General features: G+C 39.7%; 1 protein-coding gene across 4 annotated transcripts in view; it reads right to left on the reverse strand.

Moving 5' to 3' along the window:
• FNDC3B (fibronectin type III domain containing 3B) overlaps positions 1 to 19,797 on the reverse strand; it is a 391,440-nt gene that overhangs the window by 101,023 nt on the left and 270,620 nt on the right. For all 4 annotated transcript variants that reach the window (XM_049867193.1, XM_049867190.1, XM_049867192.1 and 1 more), the window contains 4 exons: positions 18,031 to 18,182; positions 15,275 to 15,334; positions 4,381 to 4,519; positions 784 to 837 (listed from right to left, as the gene is read on the reverse strand). In XM_049867193.1, coding sequence (XP_049723150.1) covers positions 784 to 837; positions 4,381 to 4,519; positions 15,275 to 15,334; positions 18,031 to 18,182 — 405 coding nt within the window. The remainder of the gene's footprint in view (positions 1 to 783; positions 838 to 4,380; positions 4,520 to 15,274; positions 15,335 to 18,030; positions 18,183 to 19,797) is intronic.

The raw sequence follows: 19,797 nt of genomic DNA on the forward strand, positions 1-19,797 counted from the left end.
CAGTTATGGCAGAAATGCACTCAGTCGCCACTCAGTGCAGAGTGGTCTTGAGAGGGAGACTCCAGCGTGGATACCATCCAAGCCTCTGGTGTGGAAACAGCAAAGGCAGCAGCAAATACAGGACGGTCTAACCGCAGAGTGACTGCACAACATGTAGAGTGAGACCTACATGTGTTGCTCCACTCGCCATGGAGAAAACTCAACAGTGCAACACCAGGGTACAAAATGACGTTCAAAAGGAAAAGCAATTTATGCTTCCCAAGCCACACTGTAGTTTACCTTAGCAGAACAATCTAAGCAAAATGGCCCTGGGAAGCTATAAGATGACAAAGTAGCCAATTTTGTATATAAACTAATGGCTAGATGGCTAGATGGTAAAAAAAAAAAAAAAAAAAAGCCACACTGTAGTTTACCTTAGCAGAACAATCTAAGCAAAATGGCCCTGGGAAGCTATAAGATGACAAAGTAGCCAATTTTGTATATAAACTAATGGCTAGATGGCTAGATGGTAGGGACCCCAAAATAGATGTTTTCTTTTCTTCCAGTGGCATTTCTTGCAAATAAGCCACATAAATATATTTTAATGCACCATTCATTATACCACTTCAGTCCATCATTATTTTCCACAGTCAATAACATGGGATTTTGGTTATTTTTCTCTACATATATTCCTTTCATCTGTGTTTCTAGCATGCCTTATAAAAGAATAAAACAATTTGTTCAGCATAATACCATTTATTTTTGGAATCGTATTTTAGATGGAAGAATGGAAGATATGCTTACCTCATCCCATTCTAAAAGGTAGTTGGTGATTTTTGAACCATTGTCGACTGGTGCCTAAAAAAATAATAAAGTGAGATTAGAAAACAGTGTCCACAAATAATACTTAATAGGCAAATGCAGTGTCCTGACAGTTGTTTTCTCCCCTCAAGGGGACAAATCTGGACTTCCTTGGTCGAGCATTATCACAAACCACTCAATACAACTCAGCTGTAGAGAGCGTCCCTACTATTAGATAATAAACATAGCCTAGATATAGCCACACCTGCCTTCCCCTGCCACCTCTACCTTCACACCTACATGGTGCCCTACTTCCTCTGGGGATAAAACTTTTAAGAGGCACTTTACATTTGAGAAGAGAGAGCGAAAGCAGCAGAGAAGCACAGGCACTGCTGGGGGCGTGGTGAGGCAGAGCTGACCCAGGGAGGTTCACAGTAGAGACTGTGCATCTTATACCTTTTCCCATACAGTCTTTCCCACTTTTAAGTGTTTATAACTAGAAAGCCAGTTGTAGCATTAGCATTAAGAGTCTTAAAAAAGATGAGGAAAAATGGGAGGCAGTGGGTTGGTTATGGGCAGATTACTGCCCTTCACAAGTTAATAAAATATAATTTTAGCAGCCTGGGATTGGCTTCATTGAGGAAACTGAGGTTTTGGACAAGGGGAACAGGAGTAGAGAACTTTGGAGAAAGAGTCTTTGTGAAACTACGTCTGCTAGAATGGGGTGTCACTGTGGTCCCTGGCAGCACTAGGGTAGTGAAATCGAGAACTAAGAGGTGGAGGAGGCAATAGAAAGAGGAGTAGTAGGATGGTGCTCCCATTTCACAGCTGTGTGTGGGCCTGGCTCTTCCCTGGGAAAAGAACAGGAGACCAACAAACAACACAGAGCCTTGGCCAAAGACAGCACAGGGTTCACCAGAGCTGCATTTCAATCCCAGCTTGGCCATTTACTTGTCATGTGTGGTCTGATGGTTGACGCTTAGTATCAATATCTAATTTCTTGCTCCAAGAATGGATGGGTATGATAAGTCATTGAGAGACTATATATATATATATCACTTAGTAAACAGCTGCTGCTATTATTGTTAACAAGAAAACATCATAGGGGCTTAGTAAACGTTAGTTGAATTAATAAAGAAGCTCTTTTCCATCTTCTCCCTCCTTTCTCCCTGTTTCCCTTCTGAATCACATAATCCCTGACTCCCAAATCCCAGATCTCAGGTAGGTGCTCCAAACTCTCCTGAACTAGAACTACAGGCTTCTGCAGGCTAGCTTTGGGGGACAGGATAGGGATGCATTTAAAATCCTGAATAGCTGACAGAATCTAAGTGTTACATGAAAACCCATTTCTAAGTTGAGAACTACCATTTATGACGGCTCATAAAAAAAAAAAAAAGTATTTACTAGTTCCCTCTAAGATATAGTTCCCAAATAAAAACCTGTTCCCATTAAGTGGATTCCGACTCATAGCAACCCTATAGGACAAAGAAAAACTGCCCCATCGGGTTTCCAGGGTTATAATCTTTACAGAAGCAGACTGCCACATTTTCCTCCCATGCAGCAGCCGGTGGGTTCGAACTGCCGACCTTTCGTTAGCAACCAAGCACTTTAACCACTGCACCATGAGGGCTCTTTTCTGTGACATCAATTAGACCCCAGTTCTTCGAGGGGGGTGCACAGCTGTATCTGCTGTGTAAATAGTATCTGTTGCTGACTAGTGAAGGGGTGCTGGAAGATGTTTGGCTTTCTCAGGGTCTTCATGGACTCAAGGACAGGCTGCAGGCAGAGAAAGGATCCCTGTCCCCACCTGGAGCATGCTGCTCAGAAAAACTGCTCTAAGGACATGGAACTGAAAACCAAAACTGAAACCAGAAGTTCTTCCCTTACTAGATGGAACAAGGGTATGTTTCTGATTCGTATATAAATAAAGGGAGAAAGAAGATGTGAAACGTTTGCCCCCTGATAACGATATTCAGAGGAATTCTACCTGAGACCTGAATTCATCCAGGTTTCAAGCAGAGCATGTATCAGTGATTCCCAACTTTAGGTTTATAAGACCCCGGGGTCCCTCCAATAATCTTAAGAAGATTGCTTATATTTTCCAAACAAAATGGATTTTAATTATTTCCTTAAAGAAAGATATATTTACATGTATATATATTGGACATGTTTTTAAATGGATATATATGCTCCCAAGAATCAAACAATGATGACCAGTTGGGTGTTACTCTGAAAAGGTGGGGAATCACTGACCTGTATTATCCCTGGAAGCCAGGAAGGAAAATAAAATAGTTCAGTTTCTAAGCCAGTTGCAACTTTGCCTTTGTCCAAATAACACACTCAGGTTGGCCATTGGCTATGAGTATGCAGCTGTCCATGTGAGAACAAAGCCCATGCTTGGCTGCGAACCACTGTTCTCAACTGCTTTTATCAACCCTCTAAATAAATTTGACCCTCTTGTTTACAAAGCAAAAGACAAAATATTTCTTCACCAGTAATGGATCTCCTCAGCCACCTTATTTCTTTCATACATCATTATTTCCCCCATACCATAAATCTGTATTATTCTCTACCTTCATAGGTATGCCTTTGTGAAGACATGACATAAAAGGAACACATTTTACATTTTTAACTAAATTTTGTAATATCAGCATAGAGAAATAATTACTGTAGAGATTGACAACAGAATCTACTTTCTTGCAAGCACAACCATGACTAATAAGCTAATAGCACATCTAAAGGAAGGCTCAATTGGATGGCTCTTTGGCAACAGTTAGTTGTAGACAGCAAATTTGCATTTCATGAAAACTATTATATAATTCAGGCTTTTTTTTTTTTTCCATTTTAATAATTAGTAACCCTGACTTATTTAAGGCCTAATTAGTGAAAATTAATGAAGTCTTAATGTATATTAGAACACTGAACATTCTAAGCAAAGTTTTAAATATTAAATATTTCAGGTTACCAATGAAAGACACCAACAGAACCATACCCAAACCAAAACCCACTGCTCTCTACTGGATTCCAATTCATAGCACCCCTACAGGTCAGAGGAGAACTGCCCCAAAGAGTTTCCAAGGCTGTTAATCTTTACAGAAGCAGACTGCCACATCTTTCTTTCACAGGGTGGCTGGTGGGTTCAAACTATTGATCTTTTTGGCTAATAGCCAAGCACTTTTACCACTGTACCACCAGGGCTCCTTAATAGAGCCATAAGCCTACTTGATTTCTAAATCTTTCTTTACAAAACTTTTTACTGAAGTCTTCAAATGTGTGTTGAAGTAAACCATTAGAAAATGATGAAATGTGGGCATTTTAAGTACTTACATCGCTTATAAAGTCTTGCTTACCTAAGAAATTTACCAAATTCTCCTGTAAAGAGAGTGAAAGCTGGATTTTGCAGTTCCCTCTTCCTAGCCAGTTGTCCAATTTTAAAAGAAATAGTGATTTTTGATATCATAATAATTTGTTTCGCATAGCTACTATGTAGAAAACCAAACACTATCATACAACTGGGATAGTGCAACATAAATGTTTCAAACGGCTACAAACGGACATCATCTTAACTGCAGACCGTTACTGACACTTTGAGCTACCCACCTTCCACTGCAAGGTTAGTGAACTTTTGCTCCTGTGCGCCAGCTTAGGTGGGAAAGGACACTCAGGTGCACAGCTGTGGGTGGTGAAGCTAACTGGCTCGGAGCAGGATCCCTTTACGGAATTGTACATGGCATAGACCCTGAAAACAGACAGACAAACATAGTCAGTGGCAGTGGCCAATCACAGAGGACCATGATTTTTATCTCAGCTTTGCCCCAGTACTTTCTGTAAATGAACAGAACTTCTTGTATAGTGAACAAACACCATGACTCTTGTTCTTATCTGCTGGTCTTGCGCTGACCTAAAAATGGTCAGCAGTACAGGTGCTATCGCGTCGTCGATTCTAGCTCATAGGAACCCTGTGTGTGTCAAAGTGGAGCTGTGCTCCATAGGGTTTTTCAATGGCTGGTATTTCAGTAGTAGATTGCCAGGCCTTTCTTCTGAGGCACATCCAGTTAGCAGCTGTCCCAGTATTTGCCTCAATGTGCTCACTCTTTATGCTGTCAGAACCTCCTGGCCACTTAAGATTGAGCAGGTTTTACTGACTGGAAAAGAATATTCTAAAGAAAGAAAAGAAACCTTAATTCCCAGAATAGTCTCCAAATACCACATTCTAAAAACCAACAAGAGCGCCTTGGGCAAATTAAATTATTGACCTCTCAAAGCCTTAAACTGTAAGTCTGTAAAATGGGGATAAAATGAGACAAGCCACTCTTGGGTTGACTTTGGAAAAAGGCTAAAAGTAGAGTTAAGAGATGGATGAAAAGAGACAAGAAGCAGTGATGACAGTCCACAGTCTGGACAGACACTACACAAATACAAACAACAGGGTAGATGTCATCACTAAACTGCTTATAGCAGTGCACAAATTTATGTAAAAAAAAAAAAAAAGGATGATTCACACACAGAAACACGTTTGCTACTGCCAAGTGCATCTCTCACTGATTCAACAAAAACAATGCTCCAGTACAGTTTATCTATGTGAATATTTAACTCTTGTACAGGGCGCCAAGATTAAAGATGCTCGTTCTACACACTGAAATGCTTGGATCAATGTTAAATATATACGCCTAATTTCTCCAGAGAAGCTATGAAGAAAAAGCATATAATGCCCCACATAGTACCACACTTTTCAAAAACCATAAAATAGGATTATGTTGATTTTTATCATTCTCCTTTCTAGTTTTCTTTTTTTTTTACATTGGATCTTAAAAAAAATTTTTTTTGAAAACATACTCTTAAAAATACAACAACGAATGCAAAAAACACAAAATAATAAATGTTGGAGAGTCTGCAGAGAGATTGGAACTCTTATACACTGCTGGTGGGAATGTAAAATGGTACAACCACTTTGGAAATCTATCTGGCGTTATCTTAAATGGTTAGAAATAGAACTACCATACAACCCAGAAATCCCACTCCTCGGAATATACCCTAGAGAAACAAGAGCCTTCACACAAACAGATATATGCACACCCATGTTTATTGCAGCTCTGTTTACAAAAGCAAAAAGCTGGAAGCAACCAAGGTGTCCATCAACGGATGAATGGGTAAATAAATTGTGGTATATTCACACGATGGAATACTACGCATCGATAAAGAACAGTGATGAATCTGTGAAACATTTCATAACATGGAGGAACCTGGAAGGCATTATACTGAGTGAAATTAGTCAGAGGCAAAAGGACAAATGTTGTATAAGACCACTATTATAAGATCTTGAGAAACAGTATAAACCGAGAAGAACACATACTTTTGTGGTTACGAGGCGGGGGGGAGGGAGGGAGGGAGTGGGTTTTTTATTGATTAGTTAGTAGATAAGAACTGCTTTAGGTGAAGGGTAGGACAACACTCAATACATGGAAGGTCAGCTCAATTGGACTGGACCAAAAGCAAAGAAGTTTCCGGGATAAAATGAATGCTTCAAAGGTCCGCGGAGCAAGGGCGGGGGTTTGGGGACCATGGTTTAAGGGGACTTCTAAGTCAATTGGCAAAATAATTCTATTATGAAATCATTCTGCATCCCACTTTGAAATGTGGCGTCTGGGGTCTTAAATGCTAACAAGCGGCCATCTAAGATGCATCAATTGGTCTCAACCCACCTGGAGCAAAGGAAAATGAAGAACACCAAGGTCACACGATAACTAAGAGCCCAAGAGACAGAAAGGGCCACATGAACCAGAGACCACATCATCCTGAGACCAGAAGAACTAGTTGGTGCCTGGCCACAATCGATGACTGCCCTGACAGGGAGCACAACAGAGAACCCCTGAGGGAACAGAAGATCAGTGGGATGCAGACCCCAAATTCTCATAAAAAGACCATACTTGATCGTCTGACTGAGACTAGAGGAATCCCGGCGGCCATGGTCCCCAGACCTTCTGTTGGCACAGGACAGGAACCATCCCTGAAGACAACTCATGAGACATGAAAGGGACTGGACAGTGGGTGGGAGAGAGATGCTGATGAAGAGTGAGCTAATTATATCAGGTGGACACTTGAGATTGTGTTGGCATCTCCTGTCTGGAGGGGGGATGGGAGGATAGAGAGAGTGGGAAGCTGGCAAAATAGTCACGGAAGGAGAGACTGGAAGGGCTGACTCATTAGGGGGAGAGCAAGGGGGAGTACGGAGTAAGACGTATGTAAACTTACATGTGACAGACTGACTTGATTTGTAAACATTCACTCGAAGCTCAATAAAAGTTAATAAAAAAAAATACAACAATGGAATCTTTGCTGTTTAAAAGAAGTCCAAGGATTAAGGTATTCAAAGAACTGGTAAAATACATATCAAGCCCTTAACTGTTACAACGACTCCTTCTATGAGACGGGAAACTCTTATTACCCCATTTCAGACAGAGGGAAATGGAGAATTGGAGAGGTGATGTAAATTTCCCAAAGCGACAGTTAGAAAGTCAGATAAACTGTATTCAGCTCTCAAACTGTAACCACTGTACTCTACTGCCTACTCCCCTTGCTCATCCTGCAATTATGTTCTCTTAACGCCCACAATTCCTCTTACTCCACTCAATGAAAACAAAACAACAGCTAAACATGACATTACAGAAGACAGGTTCTTCTGTGTCCAATTTACAAGTTCTTTCTCCTCAAGAAAGATGAACTGTCCATGACAAAAAAATTTACAGAGGCTAAGAAAAAAAAAAATCAGAAATGTCAACTCTCAATTCTAAAAAGGAAAATACATATTTGTTGTATTTGACTCATTAGCCTTAGGAAAGGACACTCTGACATTTAATCCAAAAGAGTGATACTTTTGGTTACAATGGTCTCCACCCCAGTCTCTGCTGAAGGATATCCTTCCTTTTGCACTCACTGTAAGCGGGACATCGTGTTTGTTAGAGCAGAGGGTCAGCGAAAACAAGGGAAGTCCTCAAGGAGATGGAGTGACGAAATAGCCGCAACAGCACCAAAGACCATGAAGATAGCACAGGGCCAGGCAACGTCTCCTTCTGTTATCCATAAGGTTGCCATGAGCCAAAGCAACTAAAGGCAACAACATAAACAGGCACATGATAACATAAGCTCCAATGGTAGATCTGGCAAGATCATGTCCATGTGTCAAGAGGGGCTCACAGGGAGTAAGTTACTTAATATGAATCATCAAAGAACATTCCAGACATGGGCAGGGCTCCAGCCTGAACTCTGACAAATCAGAATTTGTCAACTGGTGGCTCATTGGTTGAATCTGACCCAAGGATATACATGTGTATAACAAATACAATTTTTTTTAAAAAACAAATATTGATGTTCCCTAATGAATAAAAGAATTCAGACAAGGATCACCACGAACAGGTACACTCAAACATTATGCACTCCTAATGAAAGACCACACCACCACCTATTGAATAGTCTTGCAGATAAATTAAACTTGTGTCTGATTAAGCCTCTTTACCACTTTACAGGAAACACAGGCCAGGGGAACTTATTAAGCAACACCAACACCACAGGGATGCAATCAGCCAAATTCAGGCTGTGGGAAACTCTACAGGACAAAAAAAAAAATCCAACAAGTTGCAAGGGGGAAAAAAGATGGAGGGAAAACCTATAAATTGAAAGAAACTTAAGAGATACCAACCAATCAGAATATTCAGGCCATGTTTGAACCTGAATTACAACAAACTAATTGAAAAACAAAACACCCATCTTTGGGACAATGAGGAAATGGGAACTGTCTCTGGATTTTAAAGATATTGAGAATTATTTTGGGGGGGGGTGGGTGTGTGATGATGCTATTGTGACTATGATTAAAAGACAAGGGGGAGTCCTTATCTTTAGAGAGACTTTCTAAAATATTTACAGGTGAAATAAGATGATGTCTGCACTTGACTTCAAAATAATTGAGGGAGGATGGTAGGTGAGGCTATCGAAGAAATAAGTTAGTTGATGGGTACTTAAGAGTCCGTTAAAGTAATCTGTCTACTTCTGACTGCAATTTTCTGACACGAAAATAGTTAAAATCAAATCAAAGCCAACACCAAAAAAAACCTGGAGATCTCTTATAAAAAAATAACCTTTGGCGTCTCTCTTGAAAACTGAAGTTCTAGAACTGCAGGTGTGCCATATTATAATTGTCTCATCACTATCTCCCTAGTTGCTGATGGACATAAAGCAAAGTAGGTGTCCTAGGGGGAGATGACTGCCCTCTGAAGAAACCCAGAACTCTATCTTTGTGCGGTAAAGGAGGAAGAGCTGTTCTCTGGAGCCAGTAAATCTAGAATAACCTGAACAGGGACAATAAATGATGTCCATTGCCTACAGGGGGCCTTCCACTTTTATTAACCCCCTTTACTGGCCCTTCCATTATCTCTTCCCCTACCTGTTCTCTATACATCTTAGTTAGCATATAGACATGTCTGTCTTATTAGTATTTAAGGCCAGGAGAGAGGAATTTAGGCATTCCCTTCCCATGACGTGAACTGGAGCGTGCTTGGATGTGATCTAACCTTGTGGACAAGAGACTAACTTCAGGAATCAAGGCAGATGACGAGGCGTACAATTCTACTCATCCCTGTCCTGTTTATTCTGTAGGTAATAAATGCCTGTTGATCACACCATTAAAAGTACCTGGTCTGTGCTCTAAGGAACCTGGTGGCACAGTGGTTAAGTGCTCAGCTGCTAACCAAAAGGTTGGCAGTTCGAACCCGCCAGCCACTCCACGGAAGAAAGATGTGGCAGACTGCTTCTATAAAGGTTTACAGCCTTGGAAACTGTAAGGGGCAGTTCTACTCTGTCCCAGAGGGTTGTTATGAGTCAGAATTGACTTTACAGCTGAGAGTCTGGTTTTTTTTTTTTTTTTTTTTTTTTGGTCTGTGCTCTTCTCCAGACCATCCTTCACTATGAACTTGTGAATACAGCAACATTGAGAAGAACACAGGCCACGTTCCTACACTGTGATGACTGCATACAGCTGAGAACAGCTCCCCCTTTAGATGGGGCAGGTGCCGCCCAGTTCACCAGAATCCCCACTACTCCCTGTCTCCTCTGCAATGAGATTATTAGTCAGCTGCCGCCCGCCCACCCCACTTTATGCATTCATTTAGGCTCCCTGCCCCAACCCAGCTGGTATCTTAGTTTGTAATCACCAGTATCAGCCTACAAATGGGAAACTAACTCAGGCAGATCAGATCCTGGATGTTCACAAAACAGTTGGTACCAAAAATCCATTTGGATAAGAGAGCAGAGGAAAGGAGGCAGGTTAACATGCCTGCAAAATACCAGCAGACTGTATGTAGTTAGTTATCTGGGGAGAGGTACATTTGGACTCAGTCAAGTTCTCTGTTTCTTTTTAATGGGATCCTTGGAGTTAGAAACCCATACCCCCTAAGCTACAGAAACATGAGTCACTGGGGCTCTTGGAGGCCACGTTGGGAGGATGACAGTGGGGATAAAAGTAAAAAAAAATCCTGATAGCAAGGTGAAAATTTGAGGTAGTTGAAGATGAACAGTTGCGTTGGGTCACGTGGAGCTATTTTCCTTATGAACGTTTTTGTCTTAATCTCAAAGAATGATATACTTTGTTTGGACAAGTAAAAGTCTGCCAGCAAGAGAAACGAGTCATTATATATGGCAATATTAATATATTACATCAACAAGATATGACAAGATATCTAGGTATCCCATCATACATCCACCAATTAAAACTGTTCATTAAATAGACAGCAACAAATTGTAATAAATGTAAATAGCTCCATTTTTACTGATAACAGTTTTCAGTTAAGAAAGTCTCTGGAAATGATGCTTTGCTTCAAAGAGCGCATATATATACGGCATACATTTTCCCTAAATATCATCATGCAATAGGAAGATCTGTGCAGTAGGATTGGATTCTTGGATTAAAGAGATCAGTAAATGGTTTAGTTTCTTTTGCTTTTATATCAGGAAAGGAGGATAATACATTTTTCTAAAAATATAATTAATCTTGTGCTGGGTTTTCACATTTGTTATAGCTTAGATACTGGCTAAATGCTTATGAAACAGGTGCTCCAAGAATTTCAGAAGTATGCCTCCAACTTCATCCAGCACATCTGTAACAACTGGGAGCCATGGTTTCTGGTCAATAACACCTATTTCATAATCCAGGACTATGCTGGTCAACCGTATTTTTGGAAATGTTTCATCACATAATTTTTCTGGGAAATATTATTACATGATATCATGTCTGGGCAACTTCTTTTCCAAACTATTCATGCCAATGACCGGAAAACTGCTTCTCACCAATTTTGACCCTAAAAATGCTATCCATTCCATTACTCAAATCCCTGATTCCTGAATCCTATCACTGATAAAAACACATGTTCGAGTCTATAGTAAAATGGATATTTCAATGCCGTTAGTAATTGTAAAACTACCAATTGAAAAAGGAGCATACTTTTCCAGGAAATACACATACAACATGCAGAGAAAACCACTAAAATAAATGTATTTATAAATACATTTAGTATTTAAAATGTATTTATAAATGTATTTATAAATACATTTAGTTATGTATTTGATTTTTCTCTTTTCCCCACCCCTTCCGAACATACAACCAACCATAGAGACACACAACACTGTAGGATGGAGACTTTGTATTAGTGGCTTTATATAATAAATAGCACAATGCACTCTATGGAAGCACTGAATAAAAATACTTTTAAACATCCAACCAATGGAATTTATAAACCCAAAAGAGCAATGTGTATAAGAATGGGATAACAAAGACAAAATGTTTTTATAAAAATGATGATTTTTATAAAAACCTAACAAAAGATCCAACCCTAAATATTGCAGATCCATGTATACATTATAGAGGAATATTATTTTCCTCATTCATCATGAGGAAAATAATAGTTGTTAATGACACACAAAAATCCTTAGCAAAATGAAAAAAAAAAAAAAAACTTTAAAACCTGAATTTTCTTGGGATACAGTTTTCCATGAAGAATTTGGTCCAAATAACATGGCAGATCCCAATATAAACAGCCAGGAGCACACGACCTGTGACACTGTCTAAATGATAACACTGGTCCCTTAATAAGTTATTCCCAGTAACAGTAAGGTGATGGTGAGAAAAAGCTGAGAACTGTTCCTGCCTAGTAACTGAGGCCCTGCACCAGGCAATACAACCACAGGGCTCCATAATCTAGAGACTGTTACTTCAAAAAAACGTTTGTCTACCTGACTGGTGAACTCATATGATACTCACAAACATGTGCAGGAAAAAGCTGAAGACGAGAAAAATGGTTATATAAAGATATCAAGCAATCAGTGTGAAAGGGATGGAGTAAGAGCAGCCAAATCAGAAGCAACGAGAAACAACAGCAGAAGCCCTAGGTGAGGCTTCATCATGTGATTTAAGAAAGAAACCCTTCACTCGACTGAAGAGTGATTTGAACGGAGACTTGTACAGGCCTTAGTCAAAACGTGCAATATTAACAACTAGAAAGGAAATGTAGCCAGTTTCATGCTGCTACAAGAAATACCTCTGTTTTCATCAGTGGCTAGGCAGACTTCTACCAGGGCAGCACTTTCTAAATTGGTAACACACAAACAAAAACGACAATGAATCTAATTGCTCATCCTGCTGCTGTCCAAAAATGGGACTCTATTGTTGTCACTATTACGGAAACTTAAGGAGGGAATTATTTCCATATAGCCTCTTGAGGCTTTAAATTATATTTAAAACTCCATTTGAGGTTACCATATGTAGTAAAAGCTTACATTCCTGGAACTAAGATGTTGAGAATCTCAACTGCATCACAGAAGAAGATATTGTTTCTTCTTTTCAGTGCCAAATACGATGTATCTTATCCCAATAAGACAGCGAGTGATATGTTCAAATGAGACACAGGTTGTCATAAAGCCCTCAATTTTTATTTTCGGAGAGTAGAAAAACTAGAAAAACCTTGGAGAAACAAAGCTAACAAAAACAATATCTATACAACACTTTACAAGTTTATGATAGATTTGAACGTATCTCTTGTTTGATCTCATACCATCTCTGAGGCTAGTAGTATTACACTCACTATAAAAATGAGAAAATAAGGCCAAAGGGGTTTGAATGACTTGCCTTAACACACACTCTTAGTAATTAACAGAGCCATTAAATCCAAATTCCAAGCTATGTCCATTATGTACCATGCTGCCTGTCCAAAGCAATTCAAGGCAAAGGAAGCTAAATCCAAGTAAGAGTTAGAAGTGATTACTAGTATGAAAAATGAAAGGCTATATATGAAAAGAGAATGGATGATCTATACGGACTGCGGACTAAACAGGACAAAAAGACTGAAGTTTGGACTGTAGACATTTTTATTAGTAGAGTGAATTTTTTTTTTAAATACTAAAGTATCATCAAGGGGAGGGAGGATTTTCTCTTTCCGGCAAGCAGAGAGCTAGGCCATATTATATTAATCATTGGTGGCTTGTAGGCTGTTAATGTGTGGTATCACGTGTGTCACATGTGTCACGGATGTTACACATACAGGATTCCAAATGTTTTAGGAGAAATGCTGGAGCCAAAGCCTCACATTACTTTCGTGGAATTCATGCATTATTCCTTTTTATCCTCCCTGAAGTTCAAGGTGTTGATAAGACACAGGAGTAAAAAGACTTGAGCAAGTTTTCCAGAAGTTTACCCTTTGGAAGGGGGAGGGGGGAATGACAGACAGAATGGTAAATAAAGGGTAGGCTCTTTATGACATTTAAATTTCTTAAAAAGGATACTATAAGCATGTGAGTGGGCAGAAAATTAATAAAGTAAACCTTCAGTAAAAGCAATAGCCGTGAACTGTTCAAAACATTATGAAGAAAAAATGAAACATATATTAACAATGAATAATGGATAACATTTACATGGCTTCCTATACGGTGTTACTGTTTCTGATTTGTTGTTAAATCGACCATTATGAAGAATGGTTATGCCATTTCTATCATCATTTCAGCTTCACAAATTTTATAAATCCTTCTATTTCTACAGGCCATGTGAAAAGTTCAGTTTTACGGTTGAAGGTAGTAGACTCAAAATTCAAAACTTTTGATTTAAACAGGAAGAGATGGCTGCAAAAGAGTTTATCTAAATAACACAATAGCTAAGCAGATGTGCACTTCATGACCGAATATAAAACGCCACCTTGCTCTTATGTATTGCTTTAAACTTAGTTTTAAGCACTGTGCTTTCTAATGATGTAACCTCAACACATCCCAGTTTTCCTACCTTTCTTACTGAGAAAATTGTGGCACAGGGATTCTATATGACTTACCAAAGTTAAAACAGCCAATCAATGGCAGAACCAGGACTAGAACTCAGACCTCCTACTACGCCATCCTGCCTCTCGCCTATCACAAAGGAGCATGTGGGGAGAATTAACCTCTGATAAGTATAACAAAGGACATGTACTTGGTGCTTGCAATTTTATTACACAGTCTCATGTACACACAGAGCCCTCGTGGCTCAGTGGTTAAGGGTTACAGCTGTTAATCAAAAGGTCAGCAGTTCAAATCCACCAGCTGCTCCTTGGAAACCCTATGGGGTAGTTCTACTCTGTCCTAGAGGGTCACTATGAGTCAGAGTCAACTCGACAGTGAGTTTCGTTGAGAATCTGTTATTATGCACCCTGTAAGATAAAATTACATTTTCTGGTAAACTTAGACATCAAATTAAACTAAAAAAATAATGTTATGGACCACATCCAGAAACCTGCCTATCTGCAAAGGGATGGATGGATGTATCAATCAGGCTCTGTAAAAATTTAGATAATGGTTTTCTCCTCACGGATCTGTGGTTAAACGAGTTTCTTCCTAAGATAAACTAGCCCCGCCTTCCAGAGTAATCTCAGTAAAGACTCCAGACTACGTATCGTACCACACGGCATTTGCCGAACTGGGGTTAATTCGGGTCAGAGTTAATGTGATGCCTGCATTACTTGCCTTATTTCAAAAGCTACTGACTTCTAAGGTCCAAAGTTGCTCCTGCAACATGGGAAGGGTTTATTTAGTCATTTGGGCTGACCAGATGGTTTATACACATGGTCTATAAGAAAAAAATTGAAGTACCCTTAGTAAAAAAAAAAAAAAAATTTTCTATAGGAAGAAAATATTATCTATTAAATCACACAGTCCAGTACGTCTTAGAAGACCACATAAAACAAACTTCTTAAAATAATTTTTAAAATTCTGTTCAGCCTATCACCTACTTTTCTATTACCAGAAGCTTTTCTATGCACTCCCAGTCATGATGATCAAGAGTGCAGAACACCATGAGTGGCCACTGAGCAACAGTGCCATAACTTTCAGTTAGGCAAGTGCCATTAACCGAGAACCTTTAACAGGGGTCCTGTGATGTGCTTCAATGACCTGGTTTCTCTAATGTACTTGAGTTCTTATATCCTGAACTCACCTCACATGATAATCAGTTGCTGGTCTAAGATCTTTCAGGTTACATTCTAATTCTTCTCCGCTGCAAAGAAAAGTCAATCATTAGTTAATGATATTTCAAAAGTAATAGTTTTTGGATTTGGTTCTGATAGCCATGTACCAGAAAAGATTCAAAAACTATTATGTCTTGATTCTACCATAAGCCAGAAGAAATAAACTTTCTTATTTGGTCTTGCTGCATTTTTAGACTCGAAAATCAGATTCCTCTTAATGATGTCAGCCTAGATCTAGAAAATGGCAAGGTTAACTTACTAACAAAATTTCAAAATGTAAGCTTTTTTTTTTTTTTTTTAAGCAATTTAATGTGTTCTCCCTACCAGGGTGCAGCCTTATCACTTCTTAAAACTGCAAGTAAAAGCAAACGACTGCACAAGCTGTCAGTCAAGGGCAGCTCTCAGACTTACCTTGGCAGAAACCCCAACTACTCAACTTCTGGACTCTCTTGATGAAATCTGCTTCCCTCACATACCAGTGCACTTAACAGATAGCTCTTTTGCATAAAATAAAATCATGTAAATGATCATAAGTTGCATCTGAACCTCTACCTATATGAGGAAACAACAAATGCAAAATAAGGACTATTCCATTAACATTTTTTTCAAGGTGGCTGGGATGGAGAGCAGTAGTCTTCAAAAATGTCAGGATCATCAGAGGAAGAGGAAGATGGTAAAAATGCTTTAAATTAAAGAAGTCTAAAGAGACATGACAACTAAATGCAGTATCTGGCCCTGGACTGGATCCTGTCTTGGGAGGGAATGAACATACTCAAACAGACATTATCAGATTAAAATTGACAAAACTGGAATATGAATGGTGGATTAGATAAAAGTATCTACGTAAGCGTAGGAAGCTGATAACTGCACTGTGGTTTCTTTAAGTGACTATCCTTAATTCTTAGGAAATATAAAACGAAGGATTCAGTGGCAAAGGCCACGATATATGAAGCTTAGGGAAAAAAGTTACAGAGAGGAGACACAGGGACAGAAGGAAGAGGGCAAATGATACAGCGAGTAGTGCAAAATGTTAATAACAGGCAAATCTGGGAAAAGGGAATACAGGCATGCCTCTTCATTTCTGTAACTTTTCAAAAGTCTAAAATTACTTCCAAATAAAAAGTTTTAATAATAAAATTATAAACTGGAGATCTATGCCCACACTTTGCCTGCAACTCTGTTTGACCTGCACTCTATTTTTAAAATATTTTTAGTTTGCTTAGTTTGTTTAATATCCGGAAACTTTACATAACAATTCAGATTTTCAGCAGCTCTTGAAAACAATCCAAACATTCAGCAATTCTGGCTACATTCCCTCATGGCAATAACTGATTTCAGCGGAGTGGTGGCAGCTTCCTTCCCAAGGAGGCAGGGGGAGCTCTCCTCCTCACCTCACTCCCGACCTTCCCATGTTTCTCATTATGTCACCTGCCTGGCCCCTCCAGGCACTGGAGACTCTAGCCCCTGCCACCAATATGAACATTGCACTGATGAACATTACCTATTTGTTCCTTCGTGGGGGTGGAGGAAGGAGCGCTCTGTATTTCTCTAAGCTTTTTTTTTTACCAATTCTAATTTTTAAAAGTAGAACCAAATGGTTGTGAGTCAGAGTAAGAAGTCAGGGTTTTATTCTGAGTAGAGTGGGGGCGCACTGGCCTGCTCTCTGCAAGGGAGCTGTATTGCCTGAGTTCTGTTTCTGCAGTGTGCAGGCTAGACTGCAGGACAGCTGGGTGCCAGAGAACCTGAGGAGTCCTGCAGAAGTCTGGGCAAGAGACGATGGAGCAGTACAGGCAGTGAGAGGAGGAGAGAGCAGCTAATGGGTTTCCTTCTTGTCTTTGTCAGGAATAAGACACAACCCCCAAGCAAGGTAAGAAATAGGAACAGGGATGTGGGCACAAGGTCTGTCTGCATGCTGATGCAGCAAAGAAACAAGAGAGAAAGCAAGTAGGCGGAAGGGAAGTGGGGCTGATGTGGCCACATGACCCGGGGCTGCGGGAGTCCTTTCCAGGGCCTCTCACAGGGAGGTCAAACAAGGAGCTAAAACAAAACTGACCTTCTGGTTTCCTGCTCTGCAAATCTGAGCAGCGCCCAGCAATTACAAAGGAGAAAAAACTTGACTCTGAAATTTTTTTATATCACATTTAGAATACGACCATAAATGATGTGAGTAGTTAATATCTGGGAGTCCATAAAGCAGGAGAGGCCATTTGGAGGCTAATCCCATAGTCTGTGTGCTAAACTTCTCGATCATTTAAGAAAGCCTCGGCGTGAAATGTTCTCAAGTCATCTTTACTATATGCTGGAAAACTTCTGAGAGGATAAGAAGGTAAGCCCAAAAGACATTAACCATATTACAGAATTAAAAAAAAAAAAAAAGTCAGAGTCACATTTTACCCTGGTAGACATTAGTAGAAAATTTGTATTAATACTATACTGACAAGGTAACAGAACCAAGTGATATATTTCATCAAAACCAAATAGCTCTACAATGTTGTTATTGTCAGTCATGGTCAAGTCAATTCTGACTCATGGCGACCCCAAGTGCAATACTAATTTCTAATTAATAATTTTGTTGAAATTAGCCCTTGACATTATAATTATTGGCGATTCTTAAAATTAACTATTTAAAGGAAAATCTGTAAAGCCTTAACATTTCCCTTAGTTTCCTTTTTTCTTAATGCCTCTAACTTCACAGCAAGGAAAAATACATGGAAACACAGGTTACCTGTAAATTATCTTGTATTTTCCATCTCGTCCTTTGTCTGATAAGGCCACCTCATAACTGTAGGGGAAGGAAAGACCGCTGTGGGGTCCACACGAAAGTCCAACTGGGGGAGCCCAAGACAGCATAACTGTTCTTGCCTGAATATTAGACACCTGAGGAAGAAAAAGACGGGGCAAGAGTGTTCAAATCCATTTCACCTGGATCAGATACTGCTTCCTTCAATAACATTTTCATAATTATTAGTAGTCACATAAAGAGTTAATCCAACGTAAACAATTTCAAATGTAACAAAAAACATGCTGAATGGTGCTCTCTTGTCAAAGCTCTGATGCCCAGTACAGCTCCTGCAATGTCTGCCTTCATATTGCAAACTTCCATCCAGGCCCAGTGCAATTCACACTCAGTCCTCCAGACAGTGAAAGAGGCAGCCACGTGTAGAATTTTTTTTAAGGTAAAAAGTTTAGTGTAAGATTCAGTGATCTACATGAGAGCCATCACGTCATGAGGAAGGAGTCACATCCATAGGTAGTTTGGGTGGTCTCCATGCATTGCCTGGCATTGAATCATCTCTTAAACCATGCTCCTTGAAGGACTCCCACAGGTTTCCAGCAGAGCCCAATGGCTGGTATGTGGCAGAAAAATGTACGGGACGTGGGATGTTCCATCTCCCCAAGCTCTACTTTCATCTTCTTGGCTTAGCTTCTGCTTAGGACTTCATCTGAACAAAGGGCTCTGGGACTTTTGAAAAAAAGTCTGAAAGCCACCGTTTTAAAGTCATGGAGTACCTTATAGGAACCTTTATCATGTATTACCTCTAAAGCAACTAAGAAATTAGATGGCATCACAGGTTAATAATCAGGGAAGAGTTTCCTTGACCTGTGCATAGGGAAGATGGGAATGCAGCCCTTAACCAATGATGGACAGGCGTCAATGATAAATACCCAACAGTCTCACCCTTACTTAGTCCTATTCTGACGCGTGTTCTACACCACCTCCCACTATTCTCCCAGAGTCCTCAGCAGGATGAAGCCCTAGCTGACTGCAGCAGTAACCTGCTCAATAACAGAGCCTGTATTGGTTTTCTTACCTTCTTGTCTCACTTCCCACACTCTTACTGGTGCTTTCTGGGTCACCTTCTAAATAAATGATTTGCACTCAAATCTTTGTCTCACAGACTGTTTCTGGAGAAATCTAACCTAAAACAGGGTCTAATTCTTTAAAACAGAAAAAAAAGCAGAACATAACAAAAATATTCTAATATTCTAAAGGTGATTCTGTTGCTATCTGAATATTGGTCTGTATAACAGGAAAAATAAACAACATTTGGTAAAGACGCTAAAGCTAAATGGTCATCAAGACTTTTTAGCTGTATATTAGGCTGTGGGTGGAAACATGCAACTATCCAGTTCCTCATCTTTTTCCCCTTCTCTCACTTTGTCCCTAATCTGATTATATAAAAATTATTAAAATGTAAAATAATGTTAAAGCATGAATAGTAATATGGCAAATGAAATGTCAAGTCTCCCCTTCCAGTCTGTTATTCATCCCATTTTTAAGCAGGTATCCTTCACATCATTTCTGTTCCTTACAGGTTTAGCATCATGACATCTTTAGCCAATTATTTAGTCTGACTCCTACTCATGCTTCAAGACCCCAGCCAGTCCTCACTACCTCACGGCCTCCATGCAGCCTTCCTGAGCTGCTATCGATTGTCTCCTTTGAAGCATTGCACCCACTGCATCTTGCGTTCCCCAGAACCTTGCTGGT

Source organism: Elephas maximus, chromosome 23 (assembly GCF_024166365.1).
Source record: "Elephas maximus indicus isolate mEleMax1 chromosome 23, mEleMax1 primary haplotype, whole genome shotgun sequence".
NCBI classification, from domain to species: Eukaryota; Metazoa; Chordata; class Mammalia; order Proboscidea; family Elephantidae; genus Elephas; species Elephas maximus.